Source organism: Podarcis bocagei (assembly GCF_964188305.1).
Source record: "Podarcis bocagei genome assembly, chromosome: 16".
Classification (NCBI taxonomy): Eukaryota; Metazoa; Chordata; class Lepidosauria; order Squamata; family Lacertidae; genus Podarcis; species Podarcis bocagei.
Genome location: NC_138142.1, coordinates 2560798 through 2588302, shown reverse-complemented (window position 1 = coordinate 2588302; position 27505 = coordinate 2560798). Strand labels below are relative to the sequence as shown.

Here is a 27505-nt window from a genome sequence, read left to right as displayed (position 1 = left end):
CCGAAAGGCGTCGGGCCGGCCCTGGAGATGGCCAGGAACTTGGGCGGCTTGAAAAGAGGGTTCGGCTAATGGATGGCCAAGGAGCCAGGGATGCTTCTGGGTGCCGGGAGCCAAGAGGGCTCGCCTGCGGCTTTCCCAGAAGAGAGGTCAGGTTGGCCACGGGGGGAACAGGATGCGGGTGGGACGGGCCATCGGCCTGATCCGGCTCTCCTTTCCTTATGCCAAGTCAGATCTACCTGGCAGCAAGTCTCCAGGGCTTCCGACAGGAGTCTCCCCCAGACCCCCCTGGAGACGCCAGGATCGCACCTCTGGGCTTCAGCAGGCAAGGCTTACATCCTCTTTCAGTAGAAGTTCTATTTTTTAAAAATCCTCTTTTCCCCACTTTGTTTCCTCATAGGCCCACCCAAACCTAAACATAAATTAATTAGCTATATCAATATAGCTTCTTCCCCACCCTTTCTCTCTTCCCCTTTAAAAATTCCTTCATTTTCACTTTCTCTATGAAGGACCAACCCTGGCCACATCCTATTGATTTCAGTGAGGCTTCTGTTTCCCCTACAACCTCTTTTTGTAAAGCATCCATTCCTACTTTTCTCACAACGAATCAGCAAGCCATATGTACATCCTATTGATTTGAATGGAATATTTTCACCGCAGACAGGCTGGCTAACAAGTGGAATCTGACACATACTTACCCTGCAGTCAGTCCTACTGAATTCTATAGGGCTTATTTCAGCTGAATTTCAGCTGGAGCAAAGTAGCAGAGCAAAGTAGCAGACAGCAGAAGATAGCAGGGTGGGCACATTTCTTTGCAAAAATCCACTGATTTATGTGTAAGACAGCAGAATAGTAGGTGTTGGTTTTTTAAATAAAAGCAATGACTTTGTTCTTCAGGGAGAAATTGGCAGGAGGATTCATCAGCCAGAATTCCCACCTTAAAACACACCAAGTGCTATTGGAAAACATTTGAAACATTGCCAAAGAAAATGGCAAAATTGATTATTTAACTGGTCTTTAGGGACATGAGCTACGTTATGCCATACTGAACTATAGCACTAGAATTCAGGTCAGCGTGGAAATTCATGCCACATGAAGACACCAGAGTAAGGGTTTTTTAAATTAACCCTTTTCCTCCTAAAGACCAATATGGTTCTGGGCTGATTAAGAAAAACACCTTAATGGGATGCTTTACTTTTATTCATCTACATCAGTGACAATGAGTAGGATCAATACAGTATGCTTTTTATTTTTTAAAAAATAGTAGTGATGGTGAAAATGCAGAAGATATGTAATAAACAGTTTCAGAGGGAGGCAGCTCTTTGTCACTTACAACAATGGAAAACCCACAGCTACAGATAAAATGGGAGCAGTCTCTTTATCCTCAGTGGCCACATGGCCATGAAATTCCTGTGTCTTGCGCTGTTTGAGCAGATATATACATCACCACCCCCTGCTCTTTCCCCCTGCAATTGGCCAAGCAGAATCTGAAGACTGAGAAGCGCCCCCCCCCCCCCGCCGCAAGCCCCATAGCAATGCAACTACCTTCTGCCACCTTTTGTTCCTCTTTTTGCCTACAGATACAGTATTGTATAACTGTAGCATAAGCAACAAGAGTTTACAGAGTGCAATTCTTCAACACACAAACAAAAGGGGGATCAGGATAGGTTTATTCCTGTCTGTTTTTTGGGGGGGTGATTATGTACTTTTTGGACAAAATAAAATAATTATGGGAGACTAATATTCAAGCAAGTACATATATGGATGCTGCTTAAATCTTCATTTTTTCCTCTTGTAACACTCTCAAAATGTTCAACTCTACAGAATAATATCATTATTGCTGGTCCATTTTAAACAGTTTCAGAGGGGCACCAGCCCCTCAATTTTACCTGTTTGTATCAGCAACAATTGTAGATATTTTTTTCTTGAGACAAAATGTATTTGTTTCTTCATCTTTCCAGGTAGTCACCATCTTCATGACGAAGCAGTAAGTAGCCACTTCTCTATAGATAGCTGTGCAACAATATTCTTATTTAGTGTGTACAGAGGACAAAGAAAAATGTAACACATTTAATTGTCTGACATTACTAAATATGGAAGAACAATAGCATGAAGTTAAGGAAATTACTTGGTTCAGGGCAACCTTCCAAAGAAGCCCACAAAAGTTATGGACCCATAAATGTTTTTAGTAATTAACACATATTCTGTTAGTCATTTGCAGGAAAACAACCCCCCACGAGCCAGATGATGCTTGCAAAGCTGGACTCTGAATCTCCAGAGGTGCTCAAACTAAAACAAATTAAGCTGGCAGCAGAGCCATGGGGAAAATAAACACTGGATCAGAGCAACAGCAGAAAGACGAGAGGAGTTTCAAAGTACACCGGGAACTGCATTATTTATTGTATGGGTCTTTGTGCCTCTAAGAGGAAAACAGGATAAGCACTTCCAAAATAAATTTGAGCAGTTTTGCTTCAAAGCATTTGCTCTTGATGTGTGTGTGTGTGTGCGCGCGCGTGCGCACCCACCATTACCTTTTGGTAAAAAGGGAGCCAGAACACTGATTGCATTCAAAAGCACATTATGACCTTGTGCACGGCAAAGAAGCAGTAAGTTGGCAATGCCAATAAATTGATCAAACAACATGGCAATTCCTTCTTCTAAAAGATGCGGCGAGCGCTTTCTAATGTGCGTTGTTAAATATTGGTTACATCTGCACTGTGTAAGCGCTTCAGCAAAAGTGGGAGTGAATGATATTATGCAACCCTCAGCAGATGTTCTTTTCACTCCTGGAGTCAATATGGTACTGGCAAGTGCTGCCACATTGACAGGCCTGGACAGCAAAGCTCTTTGTTCCACAATGCACAGCACAGGCTTCATTCTTATGCTCCTGGCAACGAGAGAGAATGCCTTCATCCCTGAAGAAGCTGAAAGGGAAACTTGGAGGCTTTGAAAGGGTGAATAAACACGTGCAATGGACTTAGAAGAAGAATAAAATATAGATCAGCAACATGCACACCTGTTGCAAGCTATTTGCGTTACAATCCTGCACACCCTTTGACTTGGGAGCAAGCCTACTGAAAATGGAAGTTTCAAGAACACATAAAAGGAGCCCAGCTGGATCAGACTAAATAAAGGTTCATCTAGTACTGCGTGGCGTGCTCTGGTCCATGGGGTCACGAAGAGTCGGACACGACTAAACAACAACAACAACAGTACTGCATCCTGCTTCCCCAAGAAATGCAGAAGGCATCAAGGGCAGGAAAGGAAACGGCCATGTCTGCTGTGGCTGACCAGTGCCTGAGAGTCCAAAGCCTGCCCCTTCAAGAGGTTCTATATAGTTGTTTCTTTCTCCACATCCAGCCACCTTCGTTAATGGCCATTACCACTCCATGGGGCAACTCAATCCATTAATTTTGTAGTTTGAGTAACTATTCCAAACCATTCATTCCCCTGGGTGACCCCAAGTTCTAGTTCTTTGGGACAGAGGAATGTCTATTGGCTTTCTCCACACCACACATAAATTTATAAACCCGTTAATCCCCATTGTAGACACCTTTTTTTCCAAGCTGAAAAAACACAAAGCCCAGCCTTTGGCAACCTGATGCCCTCCCATTCCCATCATGTGTTATGCTGCCTCTTTTAATAGTAGTGTTCCTTGATTTTTATTTTTCTGCTGTTTTTCAGGGATTTCTTAAGATGCAATTCAGCGGTGGAGGAAAAAACCACAGCGCTCAGACCTGTGATAATAGATCCAATACAAAATAGTAGAAAGCAGATGACAAAAGTGTGGATGGAGAGTAACTTAAGCCCCCTTTCTTTCAAAGGGACTTAAGTCACCACTTTAGCTGGGTTGGAACCTTTGCCATTCACAGCTCAAATCATTTAAAGTAGTGCAACAGGTCTGCATAAATCACCATCAAGTTTATGTGGTAGGAGAGCTATCAGCCAGGTATGAATGGCATTAGAAAAGTTGTGTGGGAAAGCTTCAAGGCTCACATCTCTTTTACTTAGATCAAGCATTATTACTCACTCACTTTAATTACCTGGCCTAGATTGTCATAGAACACACCCACAGCCTAAGGGAGAAAATACACACTTGTTAATAAAGTCAGCCATGAAGGTCTCTCACTGCAATAGACAAGGCTTCATTATGTAATAGAGAACTGTAAAAGATGTGAAACCGAACAAATATTTTAAAAAGCAAGAAAAGACAGGAGGAATGAAACCAGAAAAAATAACAGTACTATTATGTATGTGCACAGAAAGAGTAACAAAGTCTAGCTTTGGTAATATACTATTTAAGAGTTCTGGACAGAATGTTAAAAATAAACGTACACATACATGACAACAGATAGAAATTAATTTCCCTAATATCTAAATTGCCTTGGAGCAATAATGAAACTATAGGGATGCTAATTACTCAAGCAGTCAAATAATTTTTTATATATTTTCAAATAACCTTTGCAGCAACTGCTATGCTACAAAGTAGGCCAACATTTTAATTCCTGCACTTTGCAGGTTCAGACATGAGATGAAGATTGGCACAGAATGGTAGTAACTCAATGGTGGAGCGTATGTCTTGCATGCAGAAAACTTTCTCCAGGGATGATGAGAAGCATAGTTCAAAAGATCTGCAGGAACACACCAACACACGCTACATGGCTCTCAGGCCTCTTTCCTAGCATTGTGTTGGCTAGCTGAGCAACTCCATCAAAGAGTGAACGCCCCCAATTCCTCAATTTAATCCCTGGCATCTCCAGTTTAGAGCATTCTATGGGAAAGGCACTGGAGACCAAAGAAAGCGGCTGCCAATCAAAAGTAGGCCACAGTTCACACAAACCAGTGATAGCATGGGCAATTTCAAACAAAGTTAGAACTGCTCCACCCATTTAAAATCTCCTGTAATGTAGCCAATTAACCCTTCAGATGCAAGCACTTCTCAGAGTTGGCTTTTTATTTTATTTTCAGTGATTGGTCGGTCATGTAACCTAGAATGCATGATATTAAGAATATATTTATTTATACCCCGCTGCCATTTTCCCCTGACAGGAATGAAAGCAACTTACAGATAGAAACAAGAACCACTAAAAACATACAAAAGAAAAACAATATCTGAAAAACAATTAAACATGGATACAATTAAAAACTATGTACTTTCTTATTAACAATACTTAATCAGTACATCTTCAATTCCGTTCAGAGCCCCTGATGAATGCCAAAGAAACAGAAGTGCCAAATGCAAGACGCTGAGGCAAATGGAAGGAGCTACCTGCCACCCTGGAAAAAAAAAACACTGGAAGGTATGGCACAAACCCAAGACACGCCCAGGACGGGCTGGAGGCGTCCTACTCTCATCCAAGGAGGAGCATTCATGGTACGTGGATCGTTAGAGGATAGTGGTCAGTGTCAGACGAGGATCCGAGAGACCAGGAGTCATAGCTGCACTCAGCCATGAAGCGCACACGGGCCAGTCTCTGCCTCTCAGCCCAATTTACCCCACAGGGTTGTTGTGGGGATTAAATGAGCGGAGAACCATGTATACCACCTTGAGCTCCTTGCAGGAAAAGATGCGATAGAAATGTAAAATGGATCTACTGGGCCCTTCTCTGGAGAAGCCTTCCTTCAAATGCTGCCTCAGCTGAGGCATATGTCCATTTTATAGTGCCTGGAGAAAGGAGATGGAGCGGCCTTTGTAGCCATCAGTGGATTTCCAGCAAGGAGATGTTAGTGGAAAAGATGAGAGAAGCAGCTGGAGCCCTGGTAGAAGACCTACTAAGGAACAGATGGTGGTTATTATGTCCTATGTAAAACCACAAAATTCAAAGGTGTACTTTCTTTTCCCATGACTGTATTCGCCCTCTCAGGGGGATGAGTGGGCTTAGGGCTGCCCAGGAAGACTCCCTGAGTGAGTGCCTGAGGGCCCTGCTCTTGCCACTTACCATCTGGCCCGGGGCGGGGCCTGAAGCCTCATAAGGACTGTGTGCTGCTTGCGGCCTGCTGCCCAGGAGGACTCCCCTGAGTGAGTGCCTGAGGGCCCTGCTCTTGCCACTTACCATCTGGCCTGGGGCGGGGCCTGAAGCCTCACAAGGACTGCTCTGCTGCCCAGGAAGACTCCCTGAGTGAGTGCCTGAGGGCCCTGCTCTTGCCACTTACCACCTGGCCTGGGGCAGGGCCTGAAGCCTCATAAGGACTGCGTGCTGGTTGCTGCCTGCTGCCCAGGAGGACTCCCCTGAGTGAGTGCTTGAGGGCCCTGCTCGTGCCACTTACCATCTGGCCTGGGGCGGGGCCTGGGGCCTCATAAGGACTGTGTGCTGCTTGCTGCCTGCTGCCCAGGAAGACTCCCCTGAGTGAGTGCTTGAGGGCCCTGCTTTTGCCACTTACCATCTGGCCTGGGGCGGGGCCTGGGGCCTCAGAAGGACTGCGTGCTGCTTGCTGCCTGCTGCCCAGGAAGACTCCCTGAGTGAGTGCCTGAGGGCCCTGCTCTTGCCACTTACCATCTGGCCTGGGGCGGGGCCTGGGGCCTCAGAAGGACTGCGTGCTGCTTGCTGCCCAGGAAGACTCCCTGAGTGAGTGCCTGAGGGCCCTGCTCTTGCCACTTACCACCTGGCCTGGGGCGGGGCCTGAAGCCTCATAAGGACTGCGTGCGGCTTGCTGCCTGCTGCCCAGGAGGACTCCCCTGAGTGCTTGAGGGCCCTGCTCTTGCCACTTACCATCTGGCCTGGGGCGGGGCCTGAAGCCTCATAAGGACTGCGTGCTGCTTGCGGCCTGCTGCCCAGGAGGACTCCCCTGAGTGAGTGCCTGAGGGCCCTGCTCCTCCCTGCCACTTACCACCTGGCCCAGGGCGGGGCCTGACAGGCCTCACTAGGACAGTTGTTACTGCCGGAGAGGCACAGAGTGTTTTTAAAATGTTTTTAAAAATTTTCTTTGGATTTTTTGTATGTGGGGGGTGGGGGTGGGATGGATGTTTGGTTGGGCTTGGGGAATTATTATTTTTTTGATGTTTTTGTAATTTTTACATTTTTTGTTTGTATTGTTTTATTGGTTTTGTTTGTTTGTTTAAGGTGTTATTTTGTTTTTAGGGGGAGGGTTCAGGGCTGCCGGGGAGTGGGCCCCAGCCCATAAAATGGCTGCGGCATGTTCCACAGGGGGGGATGCACTGGGACAACTGATCTCAGTGATCACGGGTAGGAGGAGGAGTTACGCTAAGACCAGACCATGTCATTACAGAGGAGGCAGGTTTAGTCGTTGTCTGAGGACTATCCCTGCCTCCGGGTCTGGTCCTGACCGGATGGATACTAGAATCAGCAAGGGATACCCACATGACCTGAAGGTGCTGCTGTGCAATGCCAGGTCAATGATTCATAAGACCACTGCCATCCATGACTTGATCATGGATGGAGGATTTGACCTGGCATGTGTAACAGAGACTTGGTTGGATGAGGCAGATGGGCCTGTCCTTGCCGCTGCTTGTCCACCGGGTTTCTCTTACGCACAGCAACCCAGGTCATGTGGGCGGGGAGGGGTACAGGATTCCTTTTGGTGTACCGACCTCCCCGCTGCACCAAGGATTCCCTGCCCGAGCTGCTTCAGGTCGTGGCGGATGTTCTCCTGGAGACACCTAGCTTGGTCGTCCTAGGGGATTTTAACATCCATGCCGACACGACCTTACAAGGGGCCGCTCGGGACTTCGTGGAAAGCATGGCCTCCATGGGGCTGTCCCTGAATAAGTCTGGCCCAACCCATAGCCGTGGACATGCCTTGGACCTGGTGTTTACCTCTATGGATGTTGGTGATCTGACACTAAGTAAAAGCGAAACGAAAGAAGTGCCATGGTCAGATCACTTCCTGGTGCAACTGGACTTCTCTGCGACCCATCCCCTCTGCAGGGAGGTGGGACCACTTCGGATGGTCCGCCCCCGCCACTTAATGGATCCAAATGGTTTCCAGAGAGTGGTAGGGGATGCTTTATCCCATGTTGATGGCCTTTCAGCTGATTCCCTGGTGGCCCGCTGGAATGTGGAGTTAACCAGGGCTATTGACTGTTTGGCTCCGAAGCGCCCTCTCCGATTGCATGGAGCCCGGACAGCCCCATGGTTTTCCACGGATCTGAGGGCAATGAAACAATCGTTGAGACGGCTAGAGCGCCGGTGGCGGATAACTCATTCCGAATCTGACCGGACACAGGTTAGAGCTCAACGTCGAGCCTACCAAGTGGCGATAGCGACGGCGAAGAAGAATTTCTTCACCGCCTCTATTGCATCTGCAGAAAACAGCAGCAGGAGACTTTTTCAGGTGGTTCACAATTTAGCGGAACCGCCTGCAGCATCGGGGCCCAGTACGGGCCACATGTTCTCCTGCAATGATTTTGCAAAGTTTTTTGCAGATAAAATCGCTCAGATTCGGGAAGAAGTAGACTCCACCGTGGGAGCAGGGCCGGGGCGGGAGAGTGCTAGAGTTCTGTCTAGTCGAGTGGGATCAATTCCAATCTGTTACCTCCGAGGATGTGGACAGGCTGCTTGGACGAGTGAAACCAACCACCTGTCTCCTGGATCCTTGCCCATCCTGGCTTATAAAAGCTAGCCGGGAAGGACTGGGCGATGGGCTTCGTGGGGTGGTGAATGCTTCCCTCCGTGAGGGAGCCTTCCCAGACCCGCTGAAAGAGGCGGTTATTAAACCGCTTCTTAAAAAACCATCTTTAGATGCGGCCACGATGGCCAACTATCGCCCAGTCTCAAATCTTCCATTCCTGGGCAAGGTGATTGAGCGAGCGGTTGCCGAACAACTCCAGGCACGCCTGGAAGAAGCGGACCATTTGGATCCCTTCCAGTCGGGATTCAGGCCTCATCATGGGACTGAAACTGCCTTGGTCGCACTGGTTGATGATCTCCGGCAGGCTAGGGACAAAGGTGAGAGCTGTTTCCTAGTTCTGCTGGATCTCTCAGCGGCGTTTGATACCATCGACCATAGCATCCTTCTGGACCGTCTTGAGGGGCTGGGAGCTGGGGGCACTGTTATACAGTGGTTCCGTTCCTTCCTCCTGGGCCGTGTTCAGAAAGTGGTGGTGGGGGATGAGTGTTCAGACCCCTGGGCTCTCACTTGTGGGGTGCCTCAGGGTTCTGTCCTCTCCCCCATGCTTTTCAACATTTACATGCGGCCGCTGGGAGAGATCATCAGGAGGTTTGGGCTGGGTGTTCATCAGTATGCGGATGATACCCAGCTCTACCTCTCTTTTAAATCAGAACCAGTGAAGGCAGTGAAGGTCCTGTGTGAGTGTCTGGAGGCGGTTGGAGGATGGATGGCGGCTAACAAATTGAGGTTGAATCCTGACAAGACAGAAGTACTGTTTTTGGGGGACAGGAGGCAGGCAGGTGTGGAGGATTCCCTGGTCCTGAATGGGGTAACTGTGCCCCTGAAGGACCAGGTGCGCAGCCTGGGAGTCATTTTGGACTCACAGCTGTCCATGGAGGCACAGGTCAAATCTGTGTCCAGGGCAGCTGTTTACCAGCTCCATCTGGTACGTAGGCTGAGACCCTATCTGCCTGCGGACTGTCTCGCCAGAGTGGTGCATGCTCTGGTTATCTCCCGCTTGGACTACTGCAATGCACTCTACGTGGGGCTACCTTTGAAGGTGACTCGGACACTACACCTAATCCAGAATGCGGCAGCTAGACTGGTGACTGGGAGCGGCCGCCGAGACCATATAACACCGGTCTTGAAAGACCTTTATTGGCTCCCAGTACGTTTCCGAGCACAATTCAAAGTGTTGGTGCTGACCTTTAAAGCCCTAAACGGCCTCGGTCCAGTATACCTGGAGCGTCTCCACCCCCATCATTCTGCCCGGACGCTGAGGTCCAGCGCCGAGGGCCTTCTCGGTAGTGGCGCCCGCCCTGTGGAACGCCCTTCCAGCATATGTCAAAGCGATAAACAACTACCTGACATTCAGGAGACATCTTAAAGCAGCCCTGTTCAAGGAAGTTTTTAACGTGTGATATTTTATTGTATTTTTGGTTTTTATGGAAGCCGCCCAGAGTGGCTGGGGAGGCCCAGCCAGATGGGCGGGGTATAAATAATAAATTATTATTATTATTATTATTATTATTATTATTATTGGGCAAAAGGAATGGAGAACAATTTCCTATAAAGGCTGAAATAAAGAGTAAGAAAATAGATGAAGGAAAACCATGTTAGCTGAAGAAGGAATCTCTACTCAGCGAGGCAGGCAAAGGGAGGGGGAAGAGTAGGAAGAATACAGCACTTCCACGGATTCTAGGCCCCGTCTTGCCTAATCCATGGTTGTGGTGGAGGCCTCACACATGCCATTGAGAATGACCATACACATCATTGGAGAATCCTTTAAGCAAGTGAAGTAAAAAACTAATTTGACATGGCACAGCATGTCCATATTTGAAAACAGCTAGCTCAGCTATATTTTGAACCATAGGGCAGGTTCCTCCAAGGGCCAGGAGGACACCAGTCTTCCAAATAACCAAGGTGCCTGCATTGGAGCCTTTGCGCAAGGAGGAAAAAGGGCACTGACGGGACAGCTGCACACAAACCTGCAGTGTGCTCCTGAGAGACTATCCATGCAATGCCACACCTTCATTTTCATGGCAAAAGAAAGGTAGCATGCAAATGTACAAGCAGCTAATTATGCATTCATTTTTTGCCATATGTATGCATGCAACTTTAGAGAAGGGCATTCAACTTATTTTCCAGCTGAGGGCCTCATTTCCTCATGAGCAACCACCTGGGGGCTGCTTGTGGTGGGCAGGGCCAAAGGAGGGGAGAAACAGTGTGACTTTTACATTTGTACAGTAGGCTACACCACACAGCTCTGCATCCAGGCAAGCAAGAGGCTGATTTTTACCATTCAATAACATGCAAAAGCACTTGAGGAGGGAGTGCAGCAGGGCTGGTGAGAAATGTGGAATGGGGAGGGCTGCGTGGCTTGAGTAGAGTCCCAATGGCCGAGGCCTAGGAAGGCACAACTGACCCCCCAGGCCTAAGGTTCCCCACTTCTGCTTTAATATTTATTTATTTAAAGGCAGAAAAAGGGAGTATAAGATTCAACCACAACAGGATTTTCATATTCAGTTTTCCAGCGGTAGGTTTTTCTAGTCTACCTAAACGTTTACATACAAAAAAGTTATGATTTTTTTTTATTAAACCTCTGTACAGAAGCATCAATATGTATGTACAGCAAGTTCAAATATGGGACATTACTAAAAAGAAAGAAGAAAGAAGGTAGTACTAAAAAAAATCTGACCCACATAAATTACTTATAAAACTCTTCAAAAAGGGCAGGGATAATTGTGAAACAACCCCTGATTATTCCCATTTCATTGCTACAATTTTTCTATTTTAAATGAAGGGGAAACCATGTAAAAGGTTGAGAACCTTTTAAAAACTACTGAGAATAAACTGGTTTACAGTGATGCAGAAAGCACAGACAAAATCCTGCAGTTGCCGCTGCTCTAACTTCACAAGTCAAACAGGGTCAGAAAGATTAACTCATATTCAGGAAACATTTTCAGAAAAGTTAACTCACTTGGTAGCACTTTCTTATATTAGCAGAAACATTGGTTTTAGGCAGCAACAGGCCCTGAAGTCAAAATGGAAGCTCTGTACACTGCACTTTTTAAAACAAGTAACATAATTATAGGAGGAACAAAGCAGGAGCTTTCAATGTGTCTGTTCTTACTTGGTCATTATTTATAAAGTAAGTACAGAGTAGTATCCCATCTTAATTGGCCAGTCGGTTTCTTTTGGGTGCAACCGTGCTGCAGTAGTAATAGGACACCTAGGAGGAAGCCTTCTTGCTTTTCTGCTGGTTCCTAGGAGAGTTCTTTAGCACACTTCTTATTCGGAGGTAAATCCCAGTAGATTCAGCCATATTGTCAAATTCAAAAGGTGTTATCCCAGCAGCGAACTTGCTCATGTCAGGGACAGGGCTGGCATTTTTGGACACCTCAGCACTGATGACCACAGGAGAGTCACTGTGGCTTACCCTGGACACTGAGGTTGAGGGGCAGTTCTCAACACTGCCTTCAGAATCCATGGGATTCGGTTCTTCATTGTCTGTCAAATCAATCAGTTCATCACCTGATATCTGTTTCTTTTCAGACTCTTCTGCTTTGAGTACCTGTTCACTGTTGTCTGAAGTCCCAAGTTCCAATACATCCAGCTTCTTGCATGTTATTTCTTCTGGGAAAATGTCTGACTCAATTCGAGACGGTGATGAGGCTACAGAGTTTCCTGTTAAAGGATTCTCTCCAGGTATGTCAGAGTCACTGTTTGCACTATCTGCTTGCTCCAGGGCTGCCCAAATGAGGCGCTGCTGCTCCTCAAGCTCTTCCAGAGTCAAAGTGTCTTCATCCATAGCAGAGCCCTCTGCTCTCAGTGGAGCAGAATCACTGGAAGGAGTCAAAGGTGGAGTATCACGGGTAACTGGTAGGGGAATACATGGAGGAAGCCGGGGAGGGGTAATGTTGGGGGGAGTACACGGAGGGGTCCCACGTGGCAATGGGGGAGGAGTGGCATTCAGTGGTGACCCTGGAGGCAGTGGAGGTTGGAACTGGAAGCTATCATAACCAGGAGAACTGTGTGGAGCTTCAAAGTCTGAAATCAGAAAAAGAGCAACTGTTAGTAAGCATCCCTATTCCTATCTTGTTTTCAATGGAAGCTGGTATACAGGTATGGTGGATCATAATTTTTAATAGGGATGGGAAGAAGGAAGTTTTAAAGCTATTTTATGAACTATATTTATTGCACAGGTTTATTAGTATTGAAAGGCTTACCAGAATCCATCTCCATGTCAGCTGATGATACTTCAGCACTGTTTCCTTTCTGTCTTTTTGGATGATGAGCGTTCTGGTGAGATGAAGATCTTTTATTGCTGGACTTTGGGCTTGACTAAAGAAGCATCACAAAGGAACAAGAGAGATTAAGAGTATTCAACATGATTATGAAGATACATTCATGGAAGGTGCTCATGTGCTCTGTGGGCCACAGCCATGGAGAAGGCGGCCTCACAGGGTCACTTTCTCTGAGCTTTCAATGTTTATTTTTTTAAGCATTTAAACAAAGGCAATTTCCATCCCTTTTCCTTACTGCTTCTGACTTCCAGAAGTCTGGCCAATGATTCTAAAGGTACCAAAAGAACTGGAAAGCACTTGGAAATTTATATACTGTACACTGCTTGGATTTAGGTTTGTTTTAAAATGTATGTATGTATGCATTGCTATTTTGCAAAATAAATACTAAGAACTACCTCCAGCATTCTCTGTCTGCTAGCATAAAGCTCTTGCACTAGCAGATGGGCAAGTTTTAATGTTGCATAACCAAGGAATCTATTGTGCAGCACATTATCAGCAACCTGCTAGGAACACTCTCTTGCACAACATTTTGCTGGTGCAAAACATTACATCAGCAGAACAAGTATTCCTCTAACTTATGCTACACTGGATTCCACTACACTGGATACAACCCTAAATTTAAATCTGCCCACTAATATTTCTGGTTATAGAACTGCACACTCTTTATTCACATTATCATAGGTGGTTAAAATGGTTCGAAAGAGTTCAAAGCAACCAACTGCCGTATTTTGAAAATGTGTTCCCATCAGGGACCCTAGCTCTTATGTGATTTATGTTAACAGATTTCAATAACTCCTATTGCACTCTTCAACCCTGAAAGGGTTCCTAGAGACAGGCTAATGGAAAAGTAACTAATTGAAACCAATGAACAAAATATGACATAAAGACACCAGAAGACAAGTATCAAACATGGCAACAATCTACAGAAATGTACACCTATACATGTTCCTCTGACCTATGTATGCTTTTTACTATCATAAATTAGAGAATTCTATGCAGAACTAGAAATATGATTGTTAACTGGAAACATCAATACATGCAGCTTTCACAAGCACATTTAAATATAGTCACCGAATGATAGGTAGAAAGATAGTGGGCAAAGATATCCTTCTGCTGACTGGGCTGAAGGGGTACGGAACCAAACATCCTCCATTCCTGCAGGAATATAAATACATGGCTATCAGTAAAAGAAGATGCTGATCAACGTGCAGGACTAGAAAACTTGCTTGCATATATGTGTTTAGCAAAAAGAGGAAGAAAGCAAAGAATGAACTGTAAGAAAAATATTTAATAAATGTGTATTCCAAACACAGAATTTACAACAGGTGAGGACATAATATATCAATACAAATTAAAAACAAGACAATACAGCTTAGAATATAAAAACATTGGGAGCTGAAATACCAAGCTAGTGTTAAAAAGTAGAACAGACTAAAACGCACATGAAAGGTCTGCATAAAAGAAACCAATGAGGAAACCCTCCTCGGGAAGGGAGTTCCAAAGTTGAGGAACCACTGTCAAAAGGCCCAGTCCATGGTACCCACCAACCAGGTCTGCATTAATGGTGGGCCAGAGGAGAGGGCCTCTGAGGACCATCTCAAGGCCAGGGCAGTTAGCTGTGTTCGTCTGCCGTAGTCAAAACAAAAATTTAAAAAATTCCTTCCAGTAGCACCTTATAGACCAACTATGTTTGCTCTTGGTGTGAGCTTTTGTGTGCATGCACACTTCTTCAGATACAGGCCAGGGCAGTTCATGTGGAAGCAGGGAGTCCCTCCAAATAAATTTTGAAAGGACTGTCAGATACAGATAACGTGTAAAAGAAATTCGTATGTCACTCTTTGGAGGAAGGAGATGATGAAAGTGTAAAACTAGTCACTTACATCTGTTACTCCATTCGGAGTGGACATATTAAAACCTGGATAGTTTATCAACTTAGAGACATCATAAGTGACACGCCAATTCTGTTGGTAATATTCTTCTGCCTCTGTTTCACCACCAGGAGATGCTGTAACAAAACACCACAAATAGTTACTGATACTATTGACAAAAGAGGACTTGGCACATATAATGGTGAGCTCCGGTTGCTTCTAACCACTTTGACAACAGGGTGCTGGAATGCACAGATTCTGTGATAAGAAGCAAAACAACATTGTATAATTAATCACAAAAGAAACAACCAGTCATTATTTATGCACCACATATTCAGAACTGAAAAATTTAGCACCACTCCACCAGAACCCCAAGATAAACCACCCAAGCTTGGGTTATGGTACTTATTTAAGGTTGTAGTCAATGCTAGTCCTACTCAGAAAAGACCCATTAAAATTAATGAACATGACTTAGGCACACTCATTCCAACAGGTCTACTCTGAGTAGGACTTCATTGGCTACAAATCTAGCAATTAAGTCCAACTCCCCACAATGCAGGAATCTCAATCAATGCATCCATAGATTGTTCCAATGAATTTTAGTAACAATGGAACTTTCTCTGAAAACATGGGGGTGCCCTAAGCCACACACTCGTCTTATCACACATATAATAACTGTTTATTATCATATTTGGACTTACCATCCACCCCAAACAATCCCAGGGGGAGGGGTGTTTCAGGTTTCAAATAAATACAATGTACATTAAAATCAGAAAATAAAATGAGAAAAACAACCAATATTAGAACAACAGCACAGAAAAGAGGAGAGACATCTACTCAACCAAAGCACTGGGTAAAAAGGTGTGTATTGACCAACTGTTGAAAATCTTATGTGTCGTTCCAACAGCTTAAATTGGGCTCCACAGTGGGCTGATAACCAGTGCAGATCTTTCAAGGCCAGCCAGAATGTGTATACATCCACTAGCAGCTTCACTAATGTGTTCTGCACTAGCTGCAGCTTCCGAATGATCTTTAAGGGTAGCCTGACATGGACTGGGAAGTGACCATGGATCACTGTGATAAGTTATCCCTATCAAGGAACAGCATAACACTGGGTCTCAAATGACATAGAAGGATAACGTAGTACCCACCAAGCTACACACCTGGTTCTTCCAAGGGAGTACATGCATCTCCCTACTGCTGAACTTTAGAATTGACAACAGATATTACTTTCATGTCTGGATTCGGCTTCAATTTATTGGTTCACACCCAGCCCTTCATTACCTCCAGGCAATGCTCAAACACCTGAACTGGCACTCCTGATTCAGATGGAACATGGAAATTGAGATGGGTGTCATCAGCACACTTGACATTTCACTCCAAACGGCCTGGTGACATCTACCAGTGACTTCATATGGATGTTAAAAATCACAGGGGACAAGAGACTGACTGCCCCCCCCCCGGGAACCCCACTAGTGAGCTCAGTGTGCTGAGTAATAGTCCCCCATTGCTGCTGTCTAAAATCGGCCTTGAAGGTAGGAATGGAATCACTGTACAACAGTGCCCCCAATTTCCAACCCACAAGTCGTTTGAGAAGGATGCTGTGGTCAACAGTATTGAAGTCAAAAAGAATCAACAAGGTTGCACTACCCAGGTCCTTTCCCAAGAAACCAGGCCGGCCAAGGTAGTTTCAATGCCTTGAATTGAATTGGGTCCAGATAATCTAATGGTATTACAGAATTTCCATTATTATTGGAAAGAATCAATAGGCAAACATCTCATATAACAGGCTGTAACAATAAACAACACTATTTTAACTATTTTTTTTACAGTCAGAAACCAGAAAGGTGGAACACTTTTCAATGTCAAAAGCCAAATAGTGGACAGGTATCCTCTTATTACGAAAAAATAAAACACATTTGCAGTAAGGTAATGAGGGCCCTTCTCACCACTAAACTTACCTTTTCCATCATAGAGTGTTAGTCCAGATTTTTCCATTTCTGCCTCCTTGAGCCAACCTGGGGGATAGCCCAGTTGCCGCATTCGATAGATGAAAGGAGGAAGAGTCTTATCAGTGACACCAAGTGCATCCTGAAGTTCCTCACTGCAATAGGACAAATGACATCCTGTTAGAAATATGAAGGAGCTGAACAACACTATTTGGGGAAGTTGTCTGCTACATTTTAAGAAAACAAACAAGAGAGATTTGTATCCTGATGGAAAACTTAAGGTCACGCTGGAATTATATAAGAAAGCTGCAGAGTTGTGTCCAGCTTGAATATATTTGCCTGTTGTTACGTATAAGAGACTGATTTTCATGAATTTCATGAATATGTTCTTTTCCATTAATTGTTATAATAATGTATAAAGATAATAATTTATTATTTATACCCCTCCATCTGGCTGGGTTTCCCCATGTTACTCCCATACCAGCCAGGTCTGGATGCAGCTTTATTGCTAAGGGTTCCAAAATTGCAGCAAGTACTCTTTTTGAAGCAGTTTGCAATCCTTGAAGCAGTTTTATTTTCTTGGTTCTTTGACAGTGGAGAGATCTTTCTGATGGGTGAACTCCTCCTCCTTTGGCCCATTCTCCTACTTCGCACTATTTGAGATATGATGTACACCTTCTATCTGGGTTCTTTTCCTGGATCTTTGCTATCTTGTTGTTCTAGATATTCAGCTATCTCAGGAACTAATGCTGCCGGTAGATTTGTTCTCTGAGATTTGCTGCTGAGAATGTTGAATTTCCTGTAGTGACTACCAGATGGAAATGAAAAGCCCAGTAATATCATATTCCTGCTTCTTGCAACTTGAACATTACTGGACACATTTCTCTTTTATTCTGTTTCCAGAGATAAATCCTGAAGCACTGTAACTGGGTGATTTTCATATTCTTCCTTTCACATTTGTTAAAAGCTATCCAAATCTTGTCCTTTTTGAATTGGTGAAAGCACTTAACAGTGCCTCACAGACTGATAGTGCTCTGTGAGCTCTCTCTTGTCCCCAAAGGTAGCTCCAGTGCTTTTTTCTTTAAAAAAAGGAAGTTTAGGGGTACTCTCATTTTCCTACTCATATTGAAATACTGCCACTCAATGAGGCCAAACTTAAATTCACAAAATGTTTAGGAGTATGTGTACCCCTGCGTTCCCCCCAGAAAAAAAGCACTGAGTAGCTCTAAGGTGGGTATCACACTTTTGAATCACTGAAATATGAAGTCCATAATACTGTCTCCTTCTGCCCCCTCTTTAATGACTCTCACATGTAAAGTAAGCTTTCGGGCTCTGTTTTCCACCTCCTCCAGCTTAGATTTTGTATCCTTATTTTCTCGGAGGAGCCGCTTTAATGTTTTTCATCTAAGTGTACCAGATCCATTGCTGCTGAGATGGTTTCGGTGGTGCCAGCAAATTTCTCCACTATTGCATCTACCATTCTTTCCAAAGGGGTTATCAGCTCCTTCCATGTCTCCATAATCATGGTTTTAAGTGAAATATGCTGTGCTGCAAATTCTCCCATGAGTATTGTGTCTAAGTCTTTTCCTGCTGCAGCTTCAGCTGTTTTAGGTGGGGCAGGCACCTCGCCTTACTTGTAGTCCACACTTTGCTTTTTCTTTCAGCATAAAAAATTGCACTCCGCTTGTCTTGGGTGCAATGTGATCATGAGGCCACTGCAGTGGGCCTTGAAGTCTTAGGTGCAGACCTGGGTGGAGCCACTGCAGGTGCAGATCTTGGTGCTAGTAGCAAATATTGAAATGAGAGTGAGCAAAACATTTTAAAGGTATTTTCAATATTCGGTTAGATTTAGTAAAAACCAGGTACCTGAGGGCAGGAGTTCTGAGCCATCCAGTCCCTGCCCCCATGTTTTCAGCTTTCTCCAACTTTGTGCCTTCCAGATATTTTGGACTACAAGTTCCATCAGCACCAGCCAGCACAGCCATGCTGGTCCGTGCTGATATGAGTTGTAGTCCAAAGCTTTCAAAAAGCACCAGGTTGGGAAAGGCTGATTTATATTCAGTGAGAGAGAGAAAATACCTAATTATTCCTGGTTTGAACCTTCCAAACCTTTCTTCAACTTCTTCTGCATGGTACCGCTGCTGGAAGTTTTGGTTTCCTGCTTCCCCACAAGCATCCATAAACTGCTTCCTTTTTTCGCTTATACGGGCAGCATTTCGAGGCTAAAATGTAGTTGGGGGGGGGGGGAATCAGGACATTACCAGCTACCAAGCTACACATACAAATTCCCTTGATTCACCTGTGGAATAACAGTCTGCCTAGTACTATACAGAGTTGGACTATTTGATACTTAAAAGTTTTGGCCTTACAGAGGATATATGTTGCTGAATACAATTGTTTAAACTTGTTTTTTAAAAGACCCTAGAATATTTTAATAGGGGCATACGTAGCAAAATATGTGTCTTAAGATATAAAACATATCAACAATATTCAAATGGATTATACAGCTTTACCAAAACCCAACTGAATCCTTCCAAATTACCGGCAATCTATATCTGATTATCAATGTGCTCTGAGGACAGAACATCAGAAGGAATATTTTACCTGTGGACAATCTTTCATTTGGTGGTCTTCAGAGCCACAATTGAAGCAGTGAGATTTTGGCCTGCTTTATAAAAGTAAACAGTTTATAACACTAATATTTAATACTGACTTAACAAATATGTGGGTCCATTACATATTTCCAACAGCCTTTTTAAAATGTCACCCACATGCCTAATATACCAAACCCAGTTGTGACAGCGCAGAAGAATGCAGGAGGAAGTATACTAACAGCAATGTCATCTTAACATTTTAAACATTTTGTGACTATGCTACAACAGTCTGACAAATAAATAAAGTAGTACGTAGTGGAAATTTGGATGTTGGAAAGAAAAAGAAAAAAAGTGCTCTGATCCAAGACATCATAGTTGGACTTCTTGTTATGGACTTTGTGATTTTGTGTTCCTTCTTTCTCTTGCAACCCCTCCCACAGACCACGCCACAATTTGCCATAACACCCAAAGCAGGTAGAAACGGTGTGCCTGAACCATGGAAGTGTGGCTTCCAATTCAGGTTTGAAGGGAAACCATGGTTTGTGAGAATCAGGAAGTGTGAGAGGAAACTGAGTGGGTCAGTGCATGAAACAATTATTTTCATGCTTTGGCCATTATGGAGAAGGCCACTTTCAACTTTCATTTGCACCAGTGCACTGCTTTTCAAAATATTTTGGAAATAACTACTTAAAAGTCTATCTTAAGATATGTCAAGGCACATGGCCCTCTCCAATTATAAAGCTGAGGAGTAAATTTTTATTTTTAATTGTTCATGAAATGTTGGCTCAATCTATTATTCTAATGCCCTACTTGAGGACTCATCTAGTTAATTCTTAATGAAAGTTAATAAGCCTGTCTCCTAGCAGATTTTATCTGTGCTTCTATCTAATTAAAGGAGGGGGGGAAATGGAGTTTTACGAGAGTTCTGAGCAGGAAGATGGACAGCGAGGTCTGAGTAGCTCTTGCTAACCTGGTGTCCTCCAGCATGGCTGTGCTGGCTGAGGTTGATGACAGCTGTAGCCCAAAACGTCCGGAGGGCACCAGGTTGGCAAAGGCTGCTATAGTTATTTTGGATGTGCCTGAATAAGGTCTTCAAAGCACCCAGAACATTCCAGCTCCCTCTCCCCCAATACTTTTGGTCATAAGAGGCTGCACTTCACACTTAATATCACAAAATGCTTTAAAACTGGCAAGCTGTTACATCATGAAGGGTGCTCTTTATGTCAGCAATTTAATCTGCACTTTGCTCTCATTCTAAGTCATATCCATTACTTATCAACCACAGCACATTTCAGTTTTTTAACTAGAAATTTTCATAGATTTAGAGAAATACAAACCTTTTAGGCTTTACTTGTATCTCCTGTCCATCTAGAGAAAGAATCTGCGTGAAAACTTGCTGGTATCTTAAGAGTTCAATAAGGAATTGCCATTGTAGAAAACAGAAAAACCGAGGTTTACGTGTCTGTGTATGCATGATGGCTATGACCCAGAAGTGTTTTGGTATAAATTGTTATTACAAAGTTTAATTTTGTTTGTTTTTTGCTTAAGAAAGGTAAGATGAGACTCATAATCAATACCATGAAGGCAAGATTCTGCTTGAAAGGATGGCTCCCTCATTGTTGAAAGCATGCTATCTTTTAATAGTAGGGTTTAGCCTGATCAGTGTAGTGTGTCAGCTGCCTGACTCCACTATTGAGAAATATAGCATGGAAGCCCAATAGCATCTTTAAGCAGAGCAGGAAATCCAATCACCAGAAATAATGTTTCACCAAAAAGGGCATGCCCTGTAACGTATGACACCACAATTACGTAGTTAATAGACTCAAAATATGTAGATTGAATCTGGTTTAGTACTGATTGGATTAAGTTGCATTGATAGCAGGAAAAGAGGAGGACATTAAACTAAATAGGATACTTGGGTATTTCCCATCCATCTGTCAGCTGAGGGTTTTCATTTAATATAGGCTGCCCCAGTTTATCAAGACAAAAATTGGTAAAATAGAGAACACTTCCTACAACCTGTAGAAAGAGTCAAAAAGTGTCAGCATTTTATCAGATTGAAAGACAACATTCCTTTTAAAAAATGTACTTAAATATTTCACAAATATATATTTTGATATAATTAAGTACATTACAATAAAGGTTCTCCTGTTTTAAGGTTTTACAAACAAGATCTTACATCTTACACACCCATAACTAAAAGCCCAGCCAATTAATATGAGTTTTGGCCTTCCAAGAATTACAACAACTTAACAATAATTAAATACAGTGAGAATTACATGGCTCTTTAAGCATCTTGTCAACCCTTTTCTAATGCTATGGTTCAGAAATCTAAAATGTAGGATTCAAGCACAAACACCACAAAGCAAAGGAGTAACTTACACTAAAGGCCTCCTTGATTTTTTTTGATGTATTTGAGATTGTCACTTTATGGTCTTCTTCCAACATAAAACTAGAAGGCTAATAGAAAGACAAATCACAGTTTGGGAAACTAAGATTATATTTATCAAACAACAAAGTATATAATTATGAGTGTTCTCCTATATAACTCATTATGCCTGAACTCACTTCCAGAACACTTGTATCAGGAATAGGGAACCTGGTGCCCTCTAGAGGCTGTTGGGATTCCAATGCCTTCTGTCCCAGCAAGCATGGCCTATTGTCAGGAATGATGGGCAACTCCAGAGTTGAGCAATATCTGGAAGGCAACAAGTTCCCCAGCCTACAGGATTCTTAAAAAAATTCTTGCATTTATATCCTAACTTTCTTCGATCAATAAACTCTTCCCCCCTTCCCACCATCCCTTCAAATTTCAGCTAAAAATCCACTCTCTTTGCTTTTTCTGAAGTCTTTAGCTTAACCAATGCAATTCTGGGCCTCATCAATAGGAGTATAGCATCTAGATCAAGGGAAGTAATAGTGCCACTGTATTCTGCTCTGGTCAGACCTCACCTGGAGTACTGTGTCCAGTTCTGGGCACCACAATTCAAGAAGGACACTGACAAACTGGAACGTGTCCAGAGGAGGGCAACCAAAATGGTCAAAGGCCTGGAAACGATGCCTTATGAGGAACGGCTAAGGGAGCTGGGCATGTTTAGCCTGGAGAAGAGGAGGTTAAGGGGTGATATGATAGCCATGTTCAAATATATAAAAGGATGTCACATAGAGGAGGGAGAAAGGTTGTTTTCTGCTGCTCCAGAGAAGCGGACACGGAGCAATGGAGCCAAACTACAAGAAAGAAGATTCCACCTAAACATTAGGAAGAACTTCCTGACAGTAAGAGCTGTTCGACAGTGGAATTTGCTGCCAAGGAGTGTGGTGGAGTCTCCTACTTTGGAGGTCTTTAAGCAGAGGCTTGACAGCCATATGTCAGGAGTGCTCTGATGGTGTTTCCTGCTTGGCAGGGGGTTGGACTCGATGGCCCTTGTGGTCTCTTCCAACTCTATGATTCTATGATTCTATGATTCTAACCTCCTATAAGCATAGTGATGCCCTCTTCCACAAAGTGAACAGGGAAGGCCATGTGTGCACAGGTGCTCTGAGTGCACACTGGATGGACATAGCTCAGTGGATGTAGTGGCATCTCAAGCGAAAAGGACTTCAGGTAGCAGGGCTGGGAAAGTCCCCTACCTGAGGCCTTGGGAAGCTACTGTTAGTCCTGATAGACAATACTGGGTTAGGTGGACCAATGGTTTGACTCAGTATTGCCTATCTTCACATGGAGCAGTGGCATCATACACTGTGCTACTCTCGAACATGACCAGTTAGCACATTGCAGCAGGACATTTTTGACAGACCAGTCATATTAATAGAAACATGTTATTTCTCGAAAATGTAGCATATGTGCTTCACTTCTTATGCTTTTAAGGAAACATGGTACACTTTTCATCAATAACAAAGGCTATTAGGGCTAGTCTACTACAATAGTAACAATGGATACCAATAAAAGAAAAGGTTTAGATCATTTCATTAATATATAAATACCTGCGGCTTAACATTGAAGTAGGTCTTGTCAGATTCAGCACTTTGTTGCTCCTCATATTTTTGAACTAAACAAGATATAAAATCTTCTATTTCTTGATGATATTGCCTATACAAGAATTTTCAAAATAGATATGCTGTCTTTTTTTGTTATAAAGCATCTCTCTCACAGACTGCTCTTACACACTGCTCAAGCTGAGGATTTTATTCTGCAATTCTGCAGAAGGAAGAGCTTGTAGATCAAACTTTGGGGGGAAAGGTACAGGCATTTGTCCTATCCAGTGTTTTGGTAGCACTGCAGAAATTCAAAATTCCTTTCATGTTGCACACGTTTTCTTTAAATATCTGTAGAGCAATAGGTTTCAACGTTTCTTAGACTAGGGACTACAACCTACTATGTGGGAACTTTAATTTAACTTTTTTAAAAAAATCTACATATGGCTTATTTACCCAACCACCCAATGTTTCCAGTTCTCATTTGAACACACACATACACACACGCACACACACCTAAAAAATTGGGGTACACAGCTACAGACATGACACACCTTATATTGGGGGACAGCAGACTAGTGGGTTCTGACCCACCACTCAAAGCTCAATACTCTAGAAGGCACCCATGATACAAACATTCTGAACTTAACCAATATAAAATATATATACTTACTTTGAAACAGTATTGTTCATAAATAAAATTTGTAACAAAGGCCCATCAAGTTTAGAGTCGTCAATGGTAAGTCCACTAAAAAAAGAAAGCATAAAGCTACCATTACATTAGGTAGTAGCAGTTCCGACAGGCCCACATGCCTCTTTGACATAGTTTGGAAGTATTCTGACCACATTAAGATACTTTAATATATGCAGGGATGCGGGTCACACTGTGGTCTAAACTACTAAACAACTTGGGCTTGCCAATTAGAAGCTTGGCTGTTAGAATCCCCGCTGTCTGTGGACAAACGCCGGCTCCCTTGGCCTGAAAGCGAGATGAGCACAGTAGCCCCATAATCGCCTTTGACTGGACTTAACCATCCAGGAGTCCTTTACCTTAATATGTATATTTATTTATTTCTCTCCCCCACCCCCATTCTTAGTAATAAACTTTTCTCCTTATCACAGTTTGTTAAGAATAGTGCATACTAAGCCAAAATTATTTTCTTTTGATTACATACATTAGATTCTACAGCTTAATATTAGTGAAGAAGTGTAAGCACTCTTCCCCTGTGACCACTCAATACAAACAAATGACAGGTATTTTCTGCTACACCCAGTTAATCCATAAAACCATGCTGCTAGCTTAACGTGCTCAAGGAGGCTTTGTGCCCCACCCCATAAATGGAGCAGGTCAAACCATGTTTTAAAAATTACCTAACATTTTTAAAAGTACAGTGGTACCTCGCAAGACGAATGCCTCACAAGACGAAAAACGCACAAGACGAAAGAGTTTTCCATTTTTTGAGTCGTTCCGCAAGACGAATTTCCCTATGGGCTTGCTTCGCAAGACGAAACGTCTTGCGAGTTTGTTTCCTTTTTCTTAAAGCCGCTAAGCCGTTAATAGCCGCTAAGCCGCTAATAGCCGTGCTTCGCAAGATGAAAAAACCGCAAGATGAAGAGACTCGCGGAACGGATTAATTTCGTCTTGCGAGGCACCACTGTACTAACATAAAGTATGAATTACATCATACATCTAAAACATGGCAAGCCAGTTTGGAAACTGAAAGGGGTTCCACAAGCAATTTATGCTTTGGCATTGTGTGGGTGGGTTGGAATCACACTGGGCATGCCCAAATCCTTACACATATCTACTTTTAAACAATGTACTAAACATCACAGATGATGAAGCAATTTACACATACCTTGGTCGAGTCAGCATATTCAATTTTCTTCTGAGTTCATGATGTTAATTATTTGTTAAGGAATTTCAAGTCATGCTACTATTTCAGAATAATGACTGGAATAATTTATGACTGCCCCGTTCTGAACTCTCAATCAGTAATAATAATTAGAACCAGAGCTCCAGATGTAAGCTTATTTGACATATAAAAAGTAGGTATGAAAGTTAAAGGAAAGTACGTTAGCCTCCCCACTTCTGAATCAGAGAGTTGCTGAAACCCACTCATGGTACTCAATGTACATGAAGGAAGGAAGGCATCACAAGGGAAGCCTGAAGATGGCAGAATTGAATGAATACCTTGTCAAACGCTTCAGGCCACATCCTTCTAGGGCTGCTGACATTTATGTCACAGTTCTGCTAAAGGAAGAACTGTACTCCTCCCTGGTACAATTCATGCTTATGAACAGTGCCTTCTTCTTTGAAATCTGGTATCCTGTGCCCTTTAAAAAGCTGCACAAGTGATATATTCAACAGGTGCTGTTCTCCCCACCCCAGCTTTGTCATGTGTCCTCTGTGTGTGTGTAACCACAAAACAATTTGCAGAGGGACGATGACAAGCCAGTGTAATATAAGAGTGCTGGGTGTTCAAATCCATGCTCAGCTGCACTGTTTGCTAGGTGAACCTGGATAATTCAGCACCTCATGTACTTCACAGGATTGTAGCCAAGGAGAAAAGGGGACAGGGGAGAACCATACACCACTTTGAATAGAAGGAATTTAAAAAGTCAGTGAGGCAGACTGCACGACATAGTGCTCAGAGTTCTGGCCTAGGACTGGGAGGACCCAGATTCAAAGTCACACTCTGCCCTGAAGGCCCCTGTGTGATCTTGGGCGGCCACTCTCTCTTGCAGTCTATCTTATCCCACAAGTTGTTGTGAAGATAAAATAGGTGGGGTGGTATGGGATGAAGTAGTATAAAATTAAATTTTAAAAATCACAGCAAAGTTCCAAGATACAACTTCTCAAGCGGATAGCAATATGTTGCAGCAAACACAACACAGACAGGATCAGCAGAGTGGAATTCTGGTCAACTCGAGGGGGCAGCAAATTGAATAAATTCAATTTATTATTGCATTTTTACTGCCATAAAGGAGAAGAAATGCTTGTCCAAAGTGTCAACATAACTTTGCCAGTCTTGTGTCTTATACACTCCAACAGGAGCAGGACAAGGTGAGAGTTTCATTGTTCCTGCTCTCCCTGAAGCACAGTGATGTGGGGTGGAAACTTTTTTCGGTGCCAGAAATAATTTCTCCAGTAACAGTGAATGGATGCAAACTACAAATACATTATTAGGTAAGGCTGGCAGCTTCAACCTTCTTAGCATTGCTTATAGAATATATTCAGTTGGTTAGCTTTACTGCACACAGCCAAAGCAGCTTATGAAATAAAAGTAAAACAAATGTACTAAATTAGATCACTCTTTAGGGCAGCCTTTGTCTGCCTGGTGCCCAGATGTTGTTGGGCTACAACTCCCAACACAGGGCAGCCAAACATTTGCTAATGCAAAGTACCTTAGCATTTACTTAAGTATCCTTTTGCCAAAAATCCTCACCCCCGCTCAGGCAGCAAAACGTCTTGGGCCGGGCCAACCCTGAAGACAGAGACTTGCGGAATAAGCTCTCGTGCTCCAGGGGGCCGGACTGTGTCTCTGCTGCAAGAGGCTAGTCCCGGACACTTTCTGCAACTACAGCCGAAGCCACGGCACTGAAACCACCGCAAGTTCTAGATTACAAATGGGGCAGGGGGGGGGTTACAAGGGCGAAGATAGATCACAAGATGTCACTGGGCCCCGGCGCCCCCCCAGCCCCTTTGAAGGAGGCTCCGCTCAGGGGAGGGGGCGCCCCCGGGCCGGCCTGCTTCCCCCGCCAGGATATTCTCGGCCTGCAGCTCCCTGACGCTCTCCTGGCACTCCCTCAGCCGCTGGCGGAGCTCCTCCGTCTCCGCCCCGGCCTCCTCGAAGCGGGTGCCGGGCGGCTGCGCGGCCGGGACGGGCGCCGCCTCGCCAGCGTCCAGCTGCTGGAAGAGCTCCTGGTCCCCGAAGTCCACCTCGGCCGCCATCTTAGGTCGGGGAGGGAAGGCGCCGGCCGCGCGTGGCCCGCCGGCCGCACGGCCAGGCGCTGCGGAAGAAGCTGCCGCCGGGCGGAGAGGCAAGGCGGCGAGAGGCCCCGGCCTCACCTCGGAAAGGGCCGCAGTTGCACGCAAGGCCTTCAGTCGCCAGAGCTCTTCGGGCAGGCGACTACAACTCCCACAATGCAGCGAGGCCGGACGGTACCCGCAGCCCCGAACTTCACACTGGGAGAGCGGCTGGGGGCAGCGATGCATGCTGGGATTGGCCAAGCACTTCCGCCCG

At 44.2% G+C, this 27505-nt stretch overlaps 1 protein-coding gene and 1 long non-coding RNA gene across 5 annotated transcripts; one reads left to right on the top strand and one right to left on the bottom strand.

Annotated features, from left to right (window-relative positions):
• The first annotated feature begins 186 nt into the window (after positions 1 to 186).
• Positions 187 to 13265, top strand: LOC308576203. Of its 3 annotated transcripts, XR_014003137.1 has the most exons (5): positions 187 to 344; positions 1959 to 1984; positions 5198 to 5371; positions 12121 to 12273; positions 12771 to 13265. It is a non-coding gene; the product is annotated as an uncharacterized lncRNA (long non-coding RNA). The 3 variants fall into 3 exon arrangements; XR_014003138.1 differs by lacking the exon at positions 187 to 344 and having other exon boundaries at positions 807 to 1984; XR_014003139.1 differs by lacking the exons at positions 187 to 344; positions 1959 to 1984 and having other exon boundaries at positions 2015 to 5371.
• Positions 11144 to 27492, bottom strand: ZCCHC8 (zinc finger CCHC-type containing 8). 2 transcript variants are annotated; one of them, XM_081175332.1, is made up of 14 exons: positions 27030 to 27492; positions 25118 to 25160; positions 23932 to 24006; positions 23268 to 23373; positions 21666 to 21743; positions 21199 to 21302; positions 20621 to 20686; positions 19294 to 19357; positions 18769 to 18911; positions 16702 to 16844; positions 14753 to 14877; positions 13944 to 14027; positions 12795 to 12909; positions 11144 to 12615 (listed from the first exon to the last, which is right to left on the bottom strand). In XM_081175332.1, the coding sequence occupies exons 1-14, from the start codon at positions 27475 to 27477 to the stop codon at positions 11798 to 11800; spliced, it is 2412 nt and encodes an 803-aa protein (XP_081031458.1). In that variant the 5' UTR covers positions 27478 to 27492; the 3' UTR covers positions 11144 to 11797. The 2 variants fall into 2 exon arrangements, with proteins under 2 accessions (XP_081031458.1, XP_081031459.1); XM_081175333.1 differs by having other exon boundaries at positions 19294 to 19354.
• Positions 27493 to 27505: the final 13 nt, after the last annotated feature.

What these genes read in the sequence shown, in the direction of transcription:
- ZCCHC8 (XM_081175332.1), bottom strand. Translation starts at nt 27,477, where the DNA reads ATGCATCGCTGCCCCCAGCCGCTCTCCCAGTGTGAAGTTCGGGGCTGC. An exon ending in CTCCGAATGGAGTAACAGAT is followed by an intron (nt 14,028 to 14,752) that starts GTAAGTGACTAG and finishes ATATTCCTGCAG; the next exon opens with GAATGGAGGATGTTTGGTTC. An exon ending in ATCTTTCTACCTATCATTCG is followed by an intron (nt 12,910 to 13,943) that starts GTGACTATATTT and finishes ATGCTTCTTTAG; the next exon opens with TCAAGCCCAAAGTCCAGCAA.